The sequence below is a fragment of the Spea bombifrons genome, chromosome 10, assembly GCF_027358695.1.
Source record: "Spea bombifrons isolate aSpeBom1 chromosome 10, aSpeBom1.2.pri, whole genome shotgun sequence".
NCBI lineage: Eukaryota > Metazoa > Chordata > Amphibia > Anura > Pelobatidae > Spea > Spea bombifrons.
In genome coordinates this window covers 33447319-33461321 of record NC_071096.1, presented here as the reverse complement: position 1 = coordinate 33461321, position 14003 = coordinate 33447319, and the positions used below count along the sequence as shown (strand labels likewise).

At 38.4% G+C, this 14003-nt stretch overlaps 1 protein-coding gene across 1 annotated transcript; it reads left to right on the top strand.

The window, feature by feature from the left end:
* The first annotated feature begins 136 nt into the window (after positions 1-136).
* On the top strand, positions 137-9443 carry OSGIN1 (oxidative stress induced growth inhibitor 1). The gene is made up of 6 exons (XM_053448868.1): positions 137-248; positions 5764-5853; positions 6749-6885; positions 7455-7646; positions 7849-7940; positions 8205-9443. Exons 2-6 carry the CDS (start codon positions 5790-5792, stop codon positions 9172-9174), a joined length of 1455 nt encoding a protein of 484 aa, XP_053304843.1. The 5' UTR covers positions 137-248; positions 5764-5789; the 3' UTR covers positions 9175-9443.
* The last annotated feature ends 4560 nt before the right edge of the window (positions 9444-14003 follow it).

Genomic DNA, 14003 nt, shown 5'->3' with positions numbered 1-14003 from the left:
ATGTCATGCTGGTTATGTCACCGTAGCCCAGTCCATTCATAAGCGAAGTAACTCGAGCCTTGCTGACTCATGCTTATGGGATGAAATTTGTGAGCCCTTCCTCTAATCCTCCGCTCCTCCCCTCCCACGACAGCTACCTGTTACAGCCATATATAACAGCCAGCACACTGTACATGGCTAGAACATACACGAGCCTTCGGGTCAGAACGCTGCCTGCATTTCTCATCTGGTGTTGCATCCAACTTTAGGTAAGAACATTCCAAACCACTTCCACCAGCACCGCGCTATTAATGTACAGTACATGAAGCGCTAGCAGAAAAGGCAGCGCAGTACAAAAAAAGACCAGACCAAAAACGTGTCTACCATAAGCAGATAATGTAATCTAAACTAGGAGACTCGGAGCTGTCAGGGAGGCTTATCTCAGTACGACGCTTGGCGTCTTACAACTAGGATTATGTTGCAGATGTAAAATGCTGACTAGATCATCTATTCACTGCTACCCTTTTCTGTTTATTCATACGTCTGGCAAGTAACTAGAGGCTATAAGTAGTATATTAAATATTAATGATAAAGCATAATATTGTGATAAAAACCATCATAGGAGATTACATATTTTAACACACTGTATTGCTCAAGGGCAATTTATGTACTCGGAGTAGGTCTATGATGATAAGGGAGGGTTGTAGGACATATGAATTAAATTCCTAATCTGTATGTCTTCTGCTGAGCTACTAACTGTAGAGCATCATGGGAACTGTAGTCCTCTGTAGAGCTACAGTTTGGCAACCCATGCTGAAACATTCAAGAGACTTAACGCCATATAGAGCTTGAAAACGTCTTAGCGTGCATAATTAAAGAAAATATTGATACTAGAGATTTTGTTACGTAAAACAACGATTGGAATTACATAACAAAATGTTTTAAGAAATGTTGCGATTGCTACTTTAAACTAAAGAGGGAAATCATGGGAAAGGTCATAGCAGATACATTTTCATGTGTAGATAACTTTAAGGATCTGAACGTTTGCTTTTTGTGACATATTCTGTATACCAAATATTACCCAATATTTCCAAGACTATAAAGCATTCGTAAGATTCTAGGTCTGATTATTCAATATTATGCTTCGGTGACTCAATGAGGAGCTGACTATTACTTCAGTAGAGTCGAACTTTCTTTTGTTACCAGATAAGTGAAGCCGTTGGTTTAGTGCATACCTCCCCCAGGGCATTTAATCCAGCTCAGAGTCATTTGACAAGTGAGAATTCCATTTACACATCGCGGGCCAGATGCCTCTAAGGCTTTGCTGGTATGGGACACTAACCAATCTATGAGAACGTGTCGTTTGGCAAAAACATAGCATTTTCGTCGTTATGGTCCAATTGTTGCCACGAGTTTGTTCCAAGGAAAAATCTTAAAAGCGCTTGTTAAAAGAGATACATACAGTATCTGTTTGGCAGAGCAGCTCACATGTATTAGCAGAGGAGTACATTTATGCCTGGAATTTGCATCTTATCAATTTACACATATTTATTTCTTTCATTGACTTTGTTCTGTTACATACATTGACTGGTCCTCTTTGGACCTGGCAGATCAATGCAATCCCTTAAGTACCCTGACTTTATAAAACCCAGAGGAATAGGTTCACGGCTAAAGCTCGCAATCCCACTTTATCCATGTATTTACAAAATGTGCTTAATTAAGTAACCATGTTTTCCTTTTTTTTATTTTTTACTCATCTCTTTAACACTGCCGGAACTTGCCGGATTATTCGAAACTTACTCAAAACATATGTAATTGACATTGTATGCATGTCAATAGCTTCTTAATGCTGACTCAACGTTAACATCCCAAAAGGTCCCCATTAATAATGTCTGCTTCAAACCTTTGGTTTCCATACTATGACCTGTTGGGAGTAGGAAGGGACACATATGCAGAGCCCACAGCCCTGCACAATGGGTTATTTAAATGCTATACTCAGTAAACAAAGGGCACACTGTTCTGCATATTATATAGTATTTAAAGCTCTACTGTATATGCGATTTTACACTTCAATGCCTGTACTAATAGTGTATACCCCCATTTCTTCTGACGCAAGAGTATAATTAATAGAGAGCACCGTTTAAAAAAAAAAACAAAAGCATGTAGCCACTATTTACAAATGCGGCACCCAGGACCACGTGCACAGAGAGGGTGTGTGTTCACATCTGCATGCGAGATAACCATTAACGTGAAGCACGAGATCCCAGAGTCTATAAAGTGGAACGGTCTGCCCCGGCAGCTAAAGAGATTTTTTTTTTTAGAAAGTGCCCCTTTAATGTTACCCCCGAACGACTGCTGCGGCATCCCAATGATTAATGGGGTCTCCTGCCAGTCTAGGTAACCAGAGCTAAAATGGCACATATAAATTTCACCTCCAGAGCCAGGACTTGTAAATGTGCCCGTTACTGCCAAGAATATACATTAATCTCCTATCAATTTACTTTGGGTGTCGGGTAGAGTAGGAACTGCTCTTTAAGTAGTTTTAAATAGTGCTTTTAATAATACGTTTAATGCCCTTTTATGTAGTTTTTTTGGCTACATTCTGGAATGTTCTAAAAATCTGTAATTTTAGAAAGCGGCATAGTTCCTGCTTTTAAACATCTGCCTTTGCTGATAAGTTCCAGATTGTATCCTTACTTGTTTGCTCTGTAGGGAGATAGTGAAGTTGCCCGTCTGGTCTGCCCTTCTTCAATCATTTCTTATTTTTTCTTTAGGATAGCTTCACGGCTTCTTCGGATTCCTTTACGGTGTTTGCTTCTAAGTATTTTCTACGCCTTCTGTAAAAAAGAACCAAGCCATCAGTCTCCCATCCCCTATTTTTAAAATGCACCCTTTAGCTTTGATGCTACTTTTTGACAGTTTTTGACAATCTTTTGATCTTATTCAAGCCATGGTGTCCAGAACGGGAAATAAGTTATCCTCAGTGGTCTATAAAGTGGCTTTACTGCCCATCTCTTTTCCTACGCAGCCTGGCATCTTCTAGTGGCATTTCCACTCCGCTCAGCTTCAAATCTTTGAATACAAAAACAACCAAATCTTTTTTGTTAGCAAAGTGCCATTTAGTCTGTATTTTGTCCTTCGATTTCTGTGTTAAATGCATTATTGTAGACTTAGCCACGTCCAGAAAAGACTGGTTTGTGCTTCCATGAAAGAAGCCAAGGCTAATATAACCTTAGTTTAGTGCATTTTAGAACATAGTGAAATGCAGATTTTGGCAGTGCTCTAGAATCTCACGAGAAACCAGAACATTATTTTCTAAATTATTTCCAGATGTGTAATAGAAGATTTGACCCGAGTACGTTATAGAATGTTCTAGTAAGGGACCAGAGCATTATTCAGTAACGATCCAGCAATATAATAGCTATTGCAATCACAGTACATTATGGAATATTCCAGACTGGGATTCCGGTTAGTCGTCGTAATGTTGTAATCTAACAAGTATGCGGTATAACATGTCCTAGCGATGAACTTTGGACAGCATTGTCGTAATAGCTTTTCTGATGTCAAACATTAATTTTCTAAATGATAGCACGAGATTGAAAGTAAAAATCAAACTATGCCTTGTGAGAATTATTCACTCTTATCACAAATACTATACCTACAATAAAAACAATGTAATATGGATCCCTTTGGCTCACAAGCCTGTCAAGGACGCAGTAATTCTCCAAAGATAGTATTACTGGTTTTAACAATGTCTCCCTCTCCTTAGCCATGCAATGAATTTATGATCATAAAACATTTCATGTACACTTCAAAGAAACACGTCCGCACTGTAAATGAGCTATGTCTGTTTTAAATGGCAGATAAGCAATTAAAAGTGGAATAGTCTGATTATAAATGTTCTGTAAAATAGAAACATAAAGCATCTTTTTACCGGTTTTGGGGAAATGGTGAAAGGGGCTTAACCCTTATACAGTATTCCGTCAAGAATAGAAGCTATCTTATCTCATACAGAAACGCTACTGGCGCTTCTTGCCAGTAAGTACTGCCTTTCTATAGTAACTGACCCTATCTAACCTCTTTGGAATACATCTATTCACTGTAGAGGTTAAATACCAGCTCAGACATTTACCAGTTCACTAGACATTAAGATAGAAACGAACAAGCTACTTAAAGTCCAACTATTTAGCATTCTAGTAGAGATATGCAACAACTCAAAAGGTAGCCAAGTAGGGGAAAAATGCAGCACAGACTGTGATAGATGCTTATGTGGCTTAAGATTTTTCATTGACGTGTTCCTGATCTTAAACGGTGTGAAGTGTTAGCCTGTGTGAAGGTATACAAGGCCAGGGGACACTTAACCCTCTATGAAAGACTCTAAAAAGGCGCAAATGAGGTTAGAACACCATAAACCAACATATAAAGCTCATGTTATGTGCAATTTATGAATAAGCAATCTAAAATATACCATAAAGGTAATAAAAGTAAGTACAACGAACAAACACTGGGCACTGTTCATAGAGCGGCCCCCTGCTGTTACTGTCTACATGTTGAGTGATGTCTCTGACATTCTAATGCATGGGATCCGAAGCACGTTAGCATGCGCATGTAAACCTGTGGCTGAATGGCATCATCCAAATCCATTTGTTCTTAAAGTGAAATAATAAAAGCAGTGATGGCTTTCAGTTACTGCAGAATGTCCCTAAATGCAACTGGCGTGAGCGTGTTGAAAGTCATCGTCGCTAATGGTCTCAGTGGGGCCACAGCTTTTTACCCTTGATTAGATTTAATCTTTGTTTGCTGGCCTTCCAAGAAGAGTGAAAGTGTGTGTGTGTGTCAAGCATGATCATATGTACACACCCACGCATGTGTGTAATTTATATTACTACAGTTGTACCTTCCTGGCATTAAACAGAACTTGGTATGTCAGCTGCATCATGTTCTGCATGTACTTGTTATCACGGTTGATCTTGGCAGGAGTACTACAGGTGGAGACACAAGAAGGACAGGTAGAATGACAAGAAGAGATTATGGGATTATGCCCATGAGAGGCAGTACCTACTGTTGCTGCCAATAGTAGGTACTGCCACTCATACATGGCACAGACAGGTCAATGCTTATGTTAATGGGCATGATAGATTGGAAACCTGATGAATAAATCTCGCCTCCAGGCTACAAGTAGCTTCATTAGGATTTCTCAAGACATGAAACACCTTGGAGAAGAGAGGGAATGGCTACTAAAACATACTTAAATATATAGTAGCAAACAAGACTTGCGTTTGGGGCGTTAAATGAGGTATAATTTCGTGAAAGTATTGCTTTAGAGAAATAATAGAAGATATCTGGGATGAAAACCATGTGGTAGTTTTAGAAGAAAACCATCTGATAACGTGTCCTAATCCTTCTCAAAAGGACAAACTTCTGTTTAGTTGGAGGTGGGTTTGTTCTGGTCTGCTATCATGCTATATATTCCTGTGTAACTTCTATAGGTTCATATAAGGATTGATTGGACATCACGCTTTATACATCACGCTTTATACATCACGCTTTATACATCACGCTTTATACATCACACTTTATACATCACGCTAACACTCTATGGCTTCTTCCTCTCACACAGACTTATCACAAGCTATGTGGTTGTTATGATGTGGTGAGGTCATATCTTGTGGTCAAATAATGCATTTGTTTTTGTTGTTGTTATGAAGATAAAAATAGTTTAGTTAAAAAGATAAAAATATGTTTAATTAGTAACCAAACACCCTGCTTATCCTGTCATTCCAGAACTTTGGACTTGTCCGTTGGCCAAGATGCCCGTGGGATTAAAACACAATTCTACCACCCAGTGGACTCCTATTCCTGTCGCTATAATAGGTAAAGGTTCCTCTAGATAATTGCTTTCTGGGGCCATGGGACACAAGTGCACACAACAGGAGGAACTGTCCGGTATAATGGGAAATACAGATGTTCCTACAAAGTAACGATTGAAGTTGGGTGGTCACATACTGAGCGGTTACCATTTATTGTACAAAAATACACATGCCTGTTTGTAGTCACATATTAGGTTACAATAATGACACATGTCGTCTCAACATGGCGGAAATCTCCCCATGGTAACCATATAGCCTTCAGGAAAGTTCCAAGGCATTAATGTATAGTACGATATCCCCTCAGCAGACATGAAACAACTATTGAACTGTAAATGTCCAATTCTGCTATATTTGGCACAGGCTCTCAATTTTAACATTGCTAAGCTTTCCTAGTTACCATGAATAGTGGTTTGTGGACAAACAAGAGCAAGTTATAACCCGCTGTAGCTCTTGTGAAATATATAATACGTAAGCGTACAGCGCCCTGCCTTACCGGGCCGAGTGTGATTTCACCCTCACGTTCTGGTGAGATCATCTCTGTCTATAAAGTACTTTCATAACTCAGTGCGCTCTTGGCAAGAAAAGTGCAGACCTACTGCCCTGGTTACTATCAGCGACCTTCACAATGGCAAAAAATGTCGGCAGGAGAGAGAACCGCACAGTGGGTACAACTGTCAACACAATGAGACAAGACAAAAGCAGTGCGGGGTGAACATTTTAAAGCACATGTAACATCCTGGCATAGCGACTAAAAGGTTTCATTACAATATCAACCCAAACCCCCTAAAACGGAGCAGAGTGATACTGTTACCGATCATATTATATGTGCACCATTCCATGAAGGGAAATCTGTCTGCTCTGACATGGTAATTGTAGCTCATGCTGTTCTCTCCTCTTAGGTAACGGTCCCTCCGGAATCTGCCTGTCGTACCTGCTGTCTGGTTATACTCCGTATGTAAAGGACGGAGCCGTACACCCAAACCCCATACTTCAGAGGAAGCTGGAGGAATCCCCTCGGTCTCCCCTCACACTGCAGGTTTGTTTTAACCCAAAATTAGTATTGCAAGAAATAAATGCTACGTTAGAAATATTCTAAACGATTGGGCCACTGCACAATACAGAAAGGCTTGTTTGTTCCTCTTTATCCAGAATACTGAAACCTTAAAAGGTCAGGTCAGAGCATATTCAATGCTTATTCTGTACTTTTCTAGTACACATGCTTTGATCTTGTATACAGTCAGCTTACATCCTTGTAGAATAACCATTATGTCCCAAAACCTCATAACTGTCCCTTTAATAAGGCAGTGCTTCTATTCAGCACTCCCTTTGGTATAACAGGTAAAGCACGTTACACCTTCGTTTCTTATCTGCAGCATATCTGGTAGGTTTGCAACTTTATGACTGTCTGTAGCATTTAATGACTCCTGGCAAATCATAGTTTATCATTAACACTATGTAAAGATATAGATCTCATCTGATCTCATGAAGATACCTCTGAGGTCCGAAAAGCGTATGTTTTCCTATGATGGCCCAATCACCAATATCAGCTTTAATTAAATTAATGCACTGGTAGCTATATGTAACGCCAATGTGTTTTTCATGCAGGATCTTGAGTACCTGTCGGAAGGTTTGGAGGGACGATCGCACAGCCCCGCCGCTCTGCTCTTTGATTCTCTCCTTCGGCCAGACACAGATTTTGAAGGAGACGTGGATTCTGTGCTCACGTGGAAATTAGAGCCCCAGAATGCCATAACACATGTGGTGTTGGGAAGAGATCCTCCTGGGGGTGCATGGAACGTAAGTTGTCTTAAATAAAAAAAAAAAAAAAAAAACACATACCAAGTACATTCCATATATAATTAATATATACGCATACCTTCTGTGGGAATATGTGAGAAAAATGATTCTCTCTTCACTGTGTGAATCTATGTGACCAGCGCTGTCATTGTGTTAATCGTGTAGCATATGCTGTTATTAAGATATCCATTTTATGTTTTAGGCTATCGAGGGATCAATGATCACACTGAGTCGTGGGGACTGGATGGGTCTTCCAGACTTATCTTTCAAAGACTGGACAAGAATAAAAAGGAGGTAGGCATCAGCTGCCCAAAATATCGTCAACGGGGCATTACAGAATCTGTTCTATAAATAAAATGTAACGATAACAGTAATAATTCTTAAAAGTATTGTTATTTGAGTACTCCCCACAAAATTAAAGATTTATGTGTGTGGATTGATCAGGGCCACCTCGTCATCGGCGGACGAGTGACACTAAATTGAGCAAGTGTTTGCTGCGACTTTTGGATGTGGCATTATTCCTTCAGAACTAATAATCTGTTTTGGTTTTCTCTTTAGGAAACTCAGAAATGATCGATCCACCGCAGGTGACATCCTAAATTATTACCAATATTATGTAAAAAATAAGGGACTGGAGGACAATTTCATCTCAGGCACAACTGTCACATCTGTGGTAAAAATTGACAAGCATGCCTTGAATGGTCACGAGAACGAGAAACAATATGAGGACAGCACAGAGGACAACAGCATCTTTCAAGTGAATGGTTACTTTGAAGATGAGTTTGGTGCCCAGCAGAATTTCTCTCTCCACGCAGAGAAAGTGGTGATTGCCACTGGTACGTACGACAGCCCATCATGGTTGGGAATTCAAGGAGAAGAGCTCCCATTCATTTCACACCAAATATCAGCCTTGGAGGAGGCTATCAAGACAAAGCTTGTTCACCCGCACTCAGACCCGGTGCTAATTGTTGGGGCAGGACTGACGGCTGCGGATGCCATTCTTCTTGCTCATCACTATAACATTCCTGTGATTCATGCCTTTAGAAGACGTGTCAACGACCCAGCACTCATCTTCAACCAGCTTCCACAAGTCATGTACCCAGAGTATCACAAAGTACATCAGATGATGAAGGAACAGTCTGTTTTTCAAGATAGTCCATACCAAGGTTACCTCAGCCTCCCTCAGCACCATGTTACCAGTTTCCATGGTGACAAGAAGTGCACCTTCAAGGACAAGCATGGACAATGCAAAGTTTTTAACGTTTCCATGGCTCTGGTTCTTATTGGCTCCAACCCCAACCTTTCCTTCCTTCCAGACAATGGAACCAATCTGGCTGTAGACCCTGAGCTGCCTGTCACTTCCAAAAGAAACCCTCTGGACATTGACCCATTCACATACGAATGCACCCAGGAGAAAGGACTCTATGCAGTCGGACCCCTGGCTGGTGACTATTTTGTGCGATTTGTACAAGGAGGTGCCTTAGCTGTTGCAAGCTCACTTATAAAGCTGCGGAAAAGGCCTCCTTAATAACTACATTCGACTGTCCTATGATATATTCAGTTGCTTCTGTGTAAATCAGCAGCTTCCACCCAGGGTTCTTACAAAGAGGGTTCCTCGATGTCTAACCAAGGCCGTAAAGCTTAAAGAGGGACGTTAAAGCCACCCTGGAACAATGGTGCCACATATACATAGTGCCTCTCTACCTCCAGGGGTTCAGCCGGTTTACAACGATTTCACATAAAAAAGTGCTAGAAGATTTGTTCCCTAAAACATTGGTTCTTTTGCATAGAAATATGCATTTTGTGTTTTCTGAGGATATATATTCTTTGAGATTTAAACTATTTTAATAAATTATATATTGCGCATATATATATATATATATATATATATATATATATATATATATATATATATATATATATATATATATATATATATATATATTAGGAGAAAACATTCCACGAAATGCAAACAAACAATATATTTTATATGTTAAAAACACAGAATAGTGATTCTCTATATGTCAGCCCCAATCCTCACTTGAGGAATACCGTGTGGTAAACTACCATCTCTAAATGTTATTGTTTTTTTTTATCTTTTACTGTTTCTTATTTTTGTTTTCTTATGTTATTTCAGTATCTTTTTTTTTTTTTTTTTAAAGAAAGCTTAATAGAAACCGTTACATTGTATCACATATACAAATTCCAGTTTTGTGTTTTTAAAAGCCAAAACATTGTTAATGTTTACCACAATTTTGTAAGTTATGTTTTTAATATAAATAATTATGACATTGTATTCCAACCAGTTCATATTTTGTTTCCAATGCTTAAAAAAAAGCAATGTAGCTGGGTTTTGTATGCAAGTAAAAAATATATTTTTAAAATAAAAATCATCATCTTGACGCACTCGGTCATGGTTTAATCGTACAGCTGGATCCTCCAACCAGTAGAGTCTGCGAGCAGAAGCATACAGGGAGTGTTACTGAGTGGCAGGGATGATTTGCCCCATATGTAAAGAAATTGAAAGGGGGGGTCCCAAATGGTTATCTTGCATAGCACCTCATGGACTGTTAATCCTGCTCTACTTTACCAAGGACTATAGAATTGTACAGTTTAAGAGATAATTTAACTTAAAATCAAACAGAAGAATGTGATATAAACCAAAATCTTTTTCTTTGTTGCCCCAATAAAAATATATCACAATTGAGTAGACACTCATTCTCTTGGACCAATTTAGTTATATTAACTTTCATACTAACCAACGTGCTCCTCAAAACATGGGTCCTCTACCGTATGTTATCTTAGACTATACAACGTATGCGACATCTTTGTCTGTGATCCTAAAAATTATGAGTTTACCAAGCGTTGGCTATAAAACACATACAACTGAAAAACACTATCCATCAAACATGTTAAATTCTATTTTACTCTTGGCTCTGTTTTGGACCGTGTCTAGGAATGCACATCTTACGTGTCAAACAAGCTGAGATCTGCAAAATTTACATAACAGCAACTAATAACGGAGACTCTTTTTCTTCTAATTTGACAAAGTATGAATAGAATCTCACATACGCAGCCATAAATAAGATGTGTGTGTGCAAACGTGAGTAATCTTGAAGCCAAAAAATCCATGCCAAAAGTAAGGATGCAAGTATTACTCGGAGCAGGTCTTAACAGAGTATGACATATAGTTATACGATATATCTTATTAGTTTACAAATGTGCCCTGCTCTTTTACATAGCCTTAACTTGAATGACAGAACAATAGACTTCAGGTCAACTTTTGTTGACTTGAAGACCAGGGTTTCATTCTAGATGTGGCCGTATGGAACATCTGGTGTAGGGTTCAGCCAGGTCTAACTATATCCATTTTTCATCTCAAAAGGCAATAAACACACAAATGGTCAAATGGTTTGCTAGTCTCTGCTGAGACAAAAATCCCCCATAATCCATGACAACTTCAAATGTTTATGGTTACATGCAACCTCAGATACACAGACATTGGCAAAAACGCGTACCAATGTCTGTGTCGTAACATAGAAATGCTATTCTTTATAAAAACATCTTAAATACAAATGGGAATGCAAGAAAGGTTGCCAGGGATAACAATGTTCCACACAGGGCCAACTCCTGCCATCAACAGGTGGTGCCACCACATAAGCATTCACCCAAGGCAAAAAAACTACATAATGGTAGGGCCATTATCTGCATATACAGACACGCATGGAAGAATCCTTGGAAATGAAGGTTATTTGGACACACGGTGACACATCGTACACATAAAAAGGAAGTGACAACGTATCAGAGATGGATTTAGTCCAGAAGAGAGAGAATGATTCAACGAGTCTTCCAGGGATTTATGTATCAGGACATGTGACACTCACTGACTACGACACACGCTCTCCTCTAGCGTCTCACTGGCATAGAGTACATGCGCTATGTCAATCCATTCCTACAATCCGAATGGATTCTAGGATAGATAGACATTCTTTGCGGAGTTTATGGCAAATATATACTACATTAAAATCAACATTATCATGGGGAATATTTTTTTAATTTGTGTGAGGCCTGGTGAAATCAATTGAGTGACTTATTTTTCTGAATTTTATGCACGTGGACTACATGAAAAAGTAGCCTACTCAGCCACACATAGACTCCAGAAATGTCCTTATCAGTATATTGCGTCCTATATTATTTTTATTATGTTTACAAGAAAGTTAAGTTAACTAATACTTATCTAAGTCAGCAATAGAGTGGTGTCATAAAAGTGAAGAATGACAGATAAAGTGTTTTTTTTTTTGGCTACCCCCCACACTAGCACACAACGTACAAATAAGTCATGGAACGGGTCACGTGTACTGTGCAGGGCATGGAAAATTACCGCAGTCACATACTCCTGGTTAGCAGTGACATTTGTGGCTTCTTGGGTCTTCAAATCAGAACCAGCAATCCGACAGCCCAACTGTAATTGGAGTGTGAATCATTAATCTTCCTTCAGCTTCACTTCTTAAATTAGTTTCCCAGGTTATATAAATAAATAGCAAGTCATCAGAGACGTATTAACTAACACTGTGCTGTGTTCTTTTCACTCTAATAATAATAAAATCTCCTGTTTGTAGAGAATCCATTATGTTGAATCGGAAAACTATTCCACTGAAAGTAACCAAGGGGAATTTATCTCAGAGATCTCCTTTCCCTGCCTCGAGAGATGGCTTGACGAGAAAGAAAAAGTGGGGATTTTTCGGACAACCTTACAATAAATTATAAGGATATTTATTGGGACTCGTGCATAATTGGGTAGAATGTTGACATTCTTAATATGTGTTTACTATTATAATAAAGTGGATTAAAAGATCAGAGCAGCTGCTGGAAAAGGAATATTGAAACGATTACGTGATCACCAACAGGAATTGTAACATTAATCTTAATTGATCACCATTTTAGCTTTAAAGATGAACAGTGAACATTAAAGCATTAATCTAAATTGATGAGGTGATTGATTTTGTTTGGAATACAAACAACACAATAGACATAAACCAGAGCTCACATCTTGAATGTGTTTGATAGAAGCAAAAAAATAAGTCAGAACACCAAAGATGGGTCCCTAAAGCAACTTGGTACGCTTCTGTAAAACAACATAATTACACAAAGTAACAGCAGATAGACCTTGTTACACTAGAATCACTATTCTCATTCATAAAGGTCGGAACCCTTAAGTTTTTGTTCCTGTCATAACACACTTGTTTAATTGATAGTCTAGGACAGGTTTTACTTGTATCCTTTCTTATGTATAAAAAAGATTTTCAGGCAGAAAACCCTGAATCATGCTCCAAATGTAAACAGCGTAGGTAGGGTCATTATGATCTACAGATATGAGCTTCTAGACCAAAGGTACGACGCATAAAAATAGCAGGAATTTTCCAGCCACGCTTGGTTATGGCTGGGAATATGACAAGATACAGCAGAGATAAGCGATCTAAGACATACTATGAAATAAAAATAAGTAAAGACGTAGTAACTGAGCAACCATATAGTGTATTAACGTGGAACGTGTGTGTTATAAAACACAGCTTTTCACAGATTTTGCATAAAGCAAAATCTCCCAAAACTAGCCAAGAGTGACCAAAGTACCAAAAGATATAACACATGTTAAAGTTTCTATAATGAATAGCATTGCCAGAGATATTAACTCACATGACTTCATGACTTTAGCAAAGATGGTTAACTTAAAGCAAACTATAAGGAGGAAAAAGACCCTCATCTTCTTAGCATTTGATAAAAAAAAATGTATAATTTTCAAGCTTTTAGATTACTTTGCTTGGTTCGTTTCTAATTTAGAAACATCTCTTTATGCATTTGGCAGCAGCTCCCAGATTGCGATCAAACAGTATTTACCGATCACAGGAAGGTGCTAGAGGTTTATTGACTTTTATCCAGCTTTCCCCGCATCTAGGTGAAGCCTCTAGGGAGTCTGGCAGGAGTCTCAAAATAACCTTTTATCTGCCACATTGCATTATGACCTCCGCAGTAACCACTCAATGGGAAGGTTTTAAACTAATAATAATAACATGACTATTTCCACTAAGTCCAAAAATTATGAAACTAACACATATATTTAATATGCATAATTATCACTGACAGGTACAATGCAACCTACTTTAACTTTATCAGCTAGGCATGTATAAAAAAAACACACCTTTATCATACTAGCTCCAAAACATTGATAATTACATTCCGGCTTTTATATATATATATATATATATATATATATATATATATATATATAAAAATATATATATAAATATATATATACGGTATATATATTTCATTATCCTTGACAAGCTGTAGTGTACTCAA

Coding starts and splice junctions, on each gene's coding strand:
- OSGIN1 (XM_053448868.1), top strand. CDS start 5,790: ATGCCCGTGGGATTAAAACACAATTCTACCACCCAGTGGACTCCTATT. Junction 5,854..6,748: donor TATTCCTGTCGCTATAATAG/GTAAAGGTTCCT, acceptor CTCTCCTCTTAG/GTAACGGTCCCTCCGGAATC. Junction 7,941..8,204: donor TGGACAAGAATAAAAAGGAG/GTAGGCATCAGC, acceptor TTTTCTCTTTAG/GAAACTCAGAAATGATCGAT.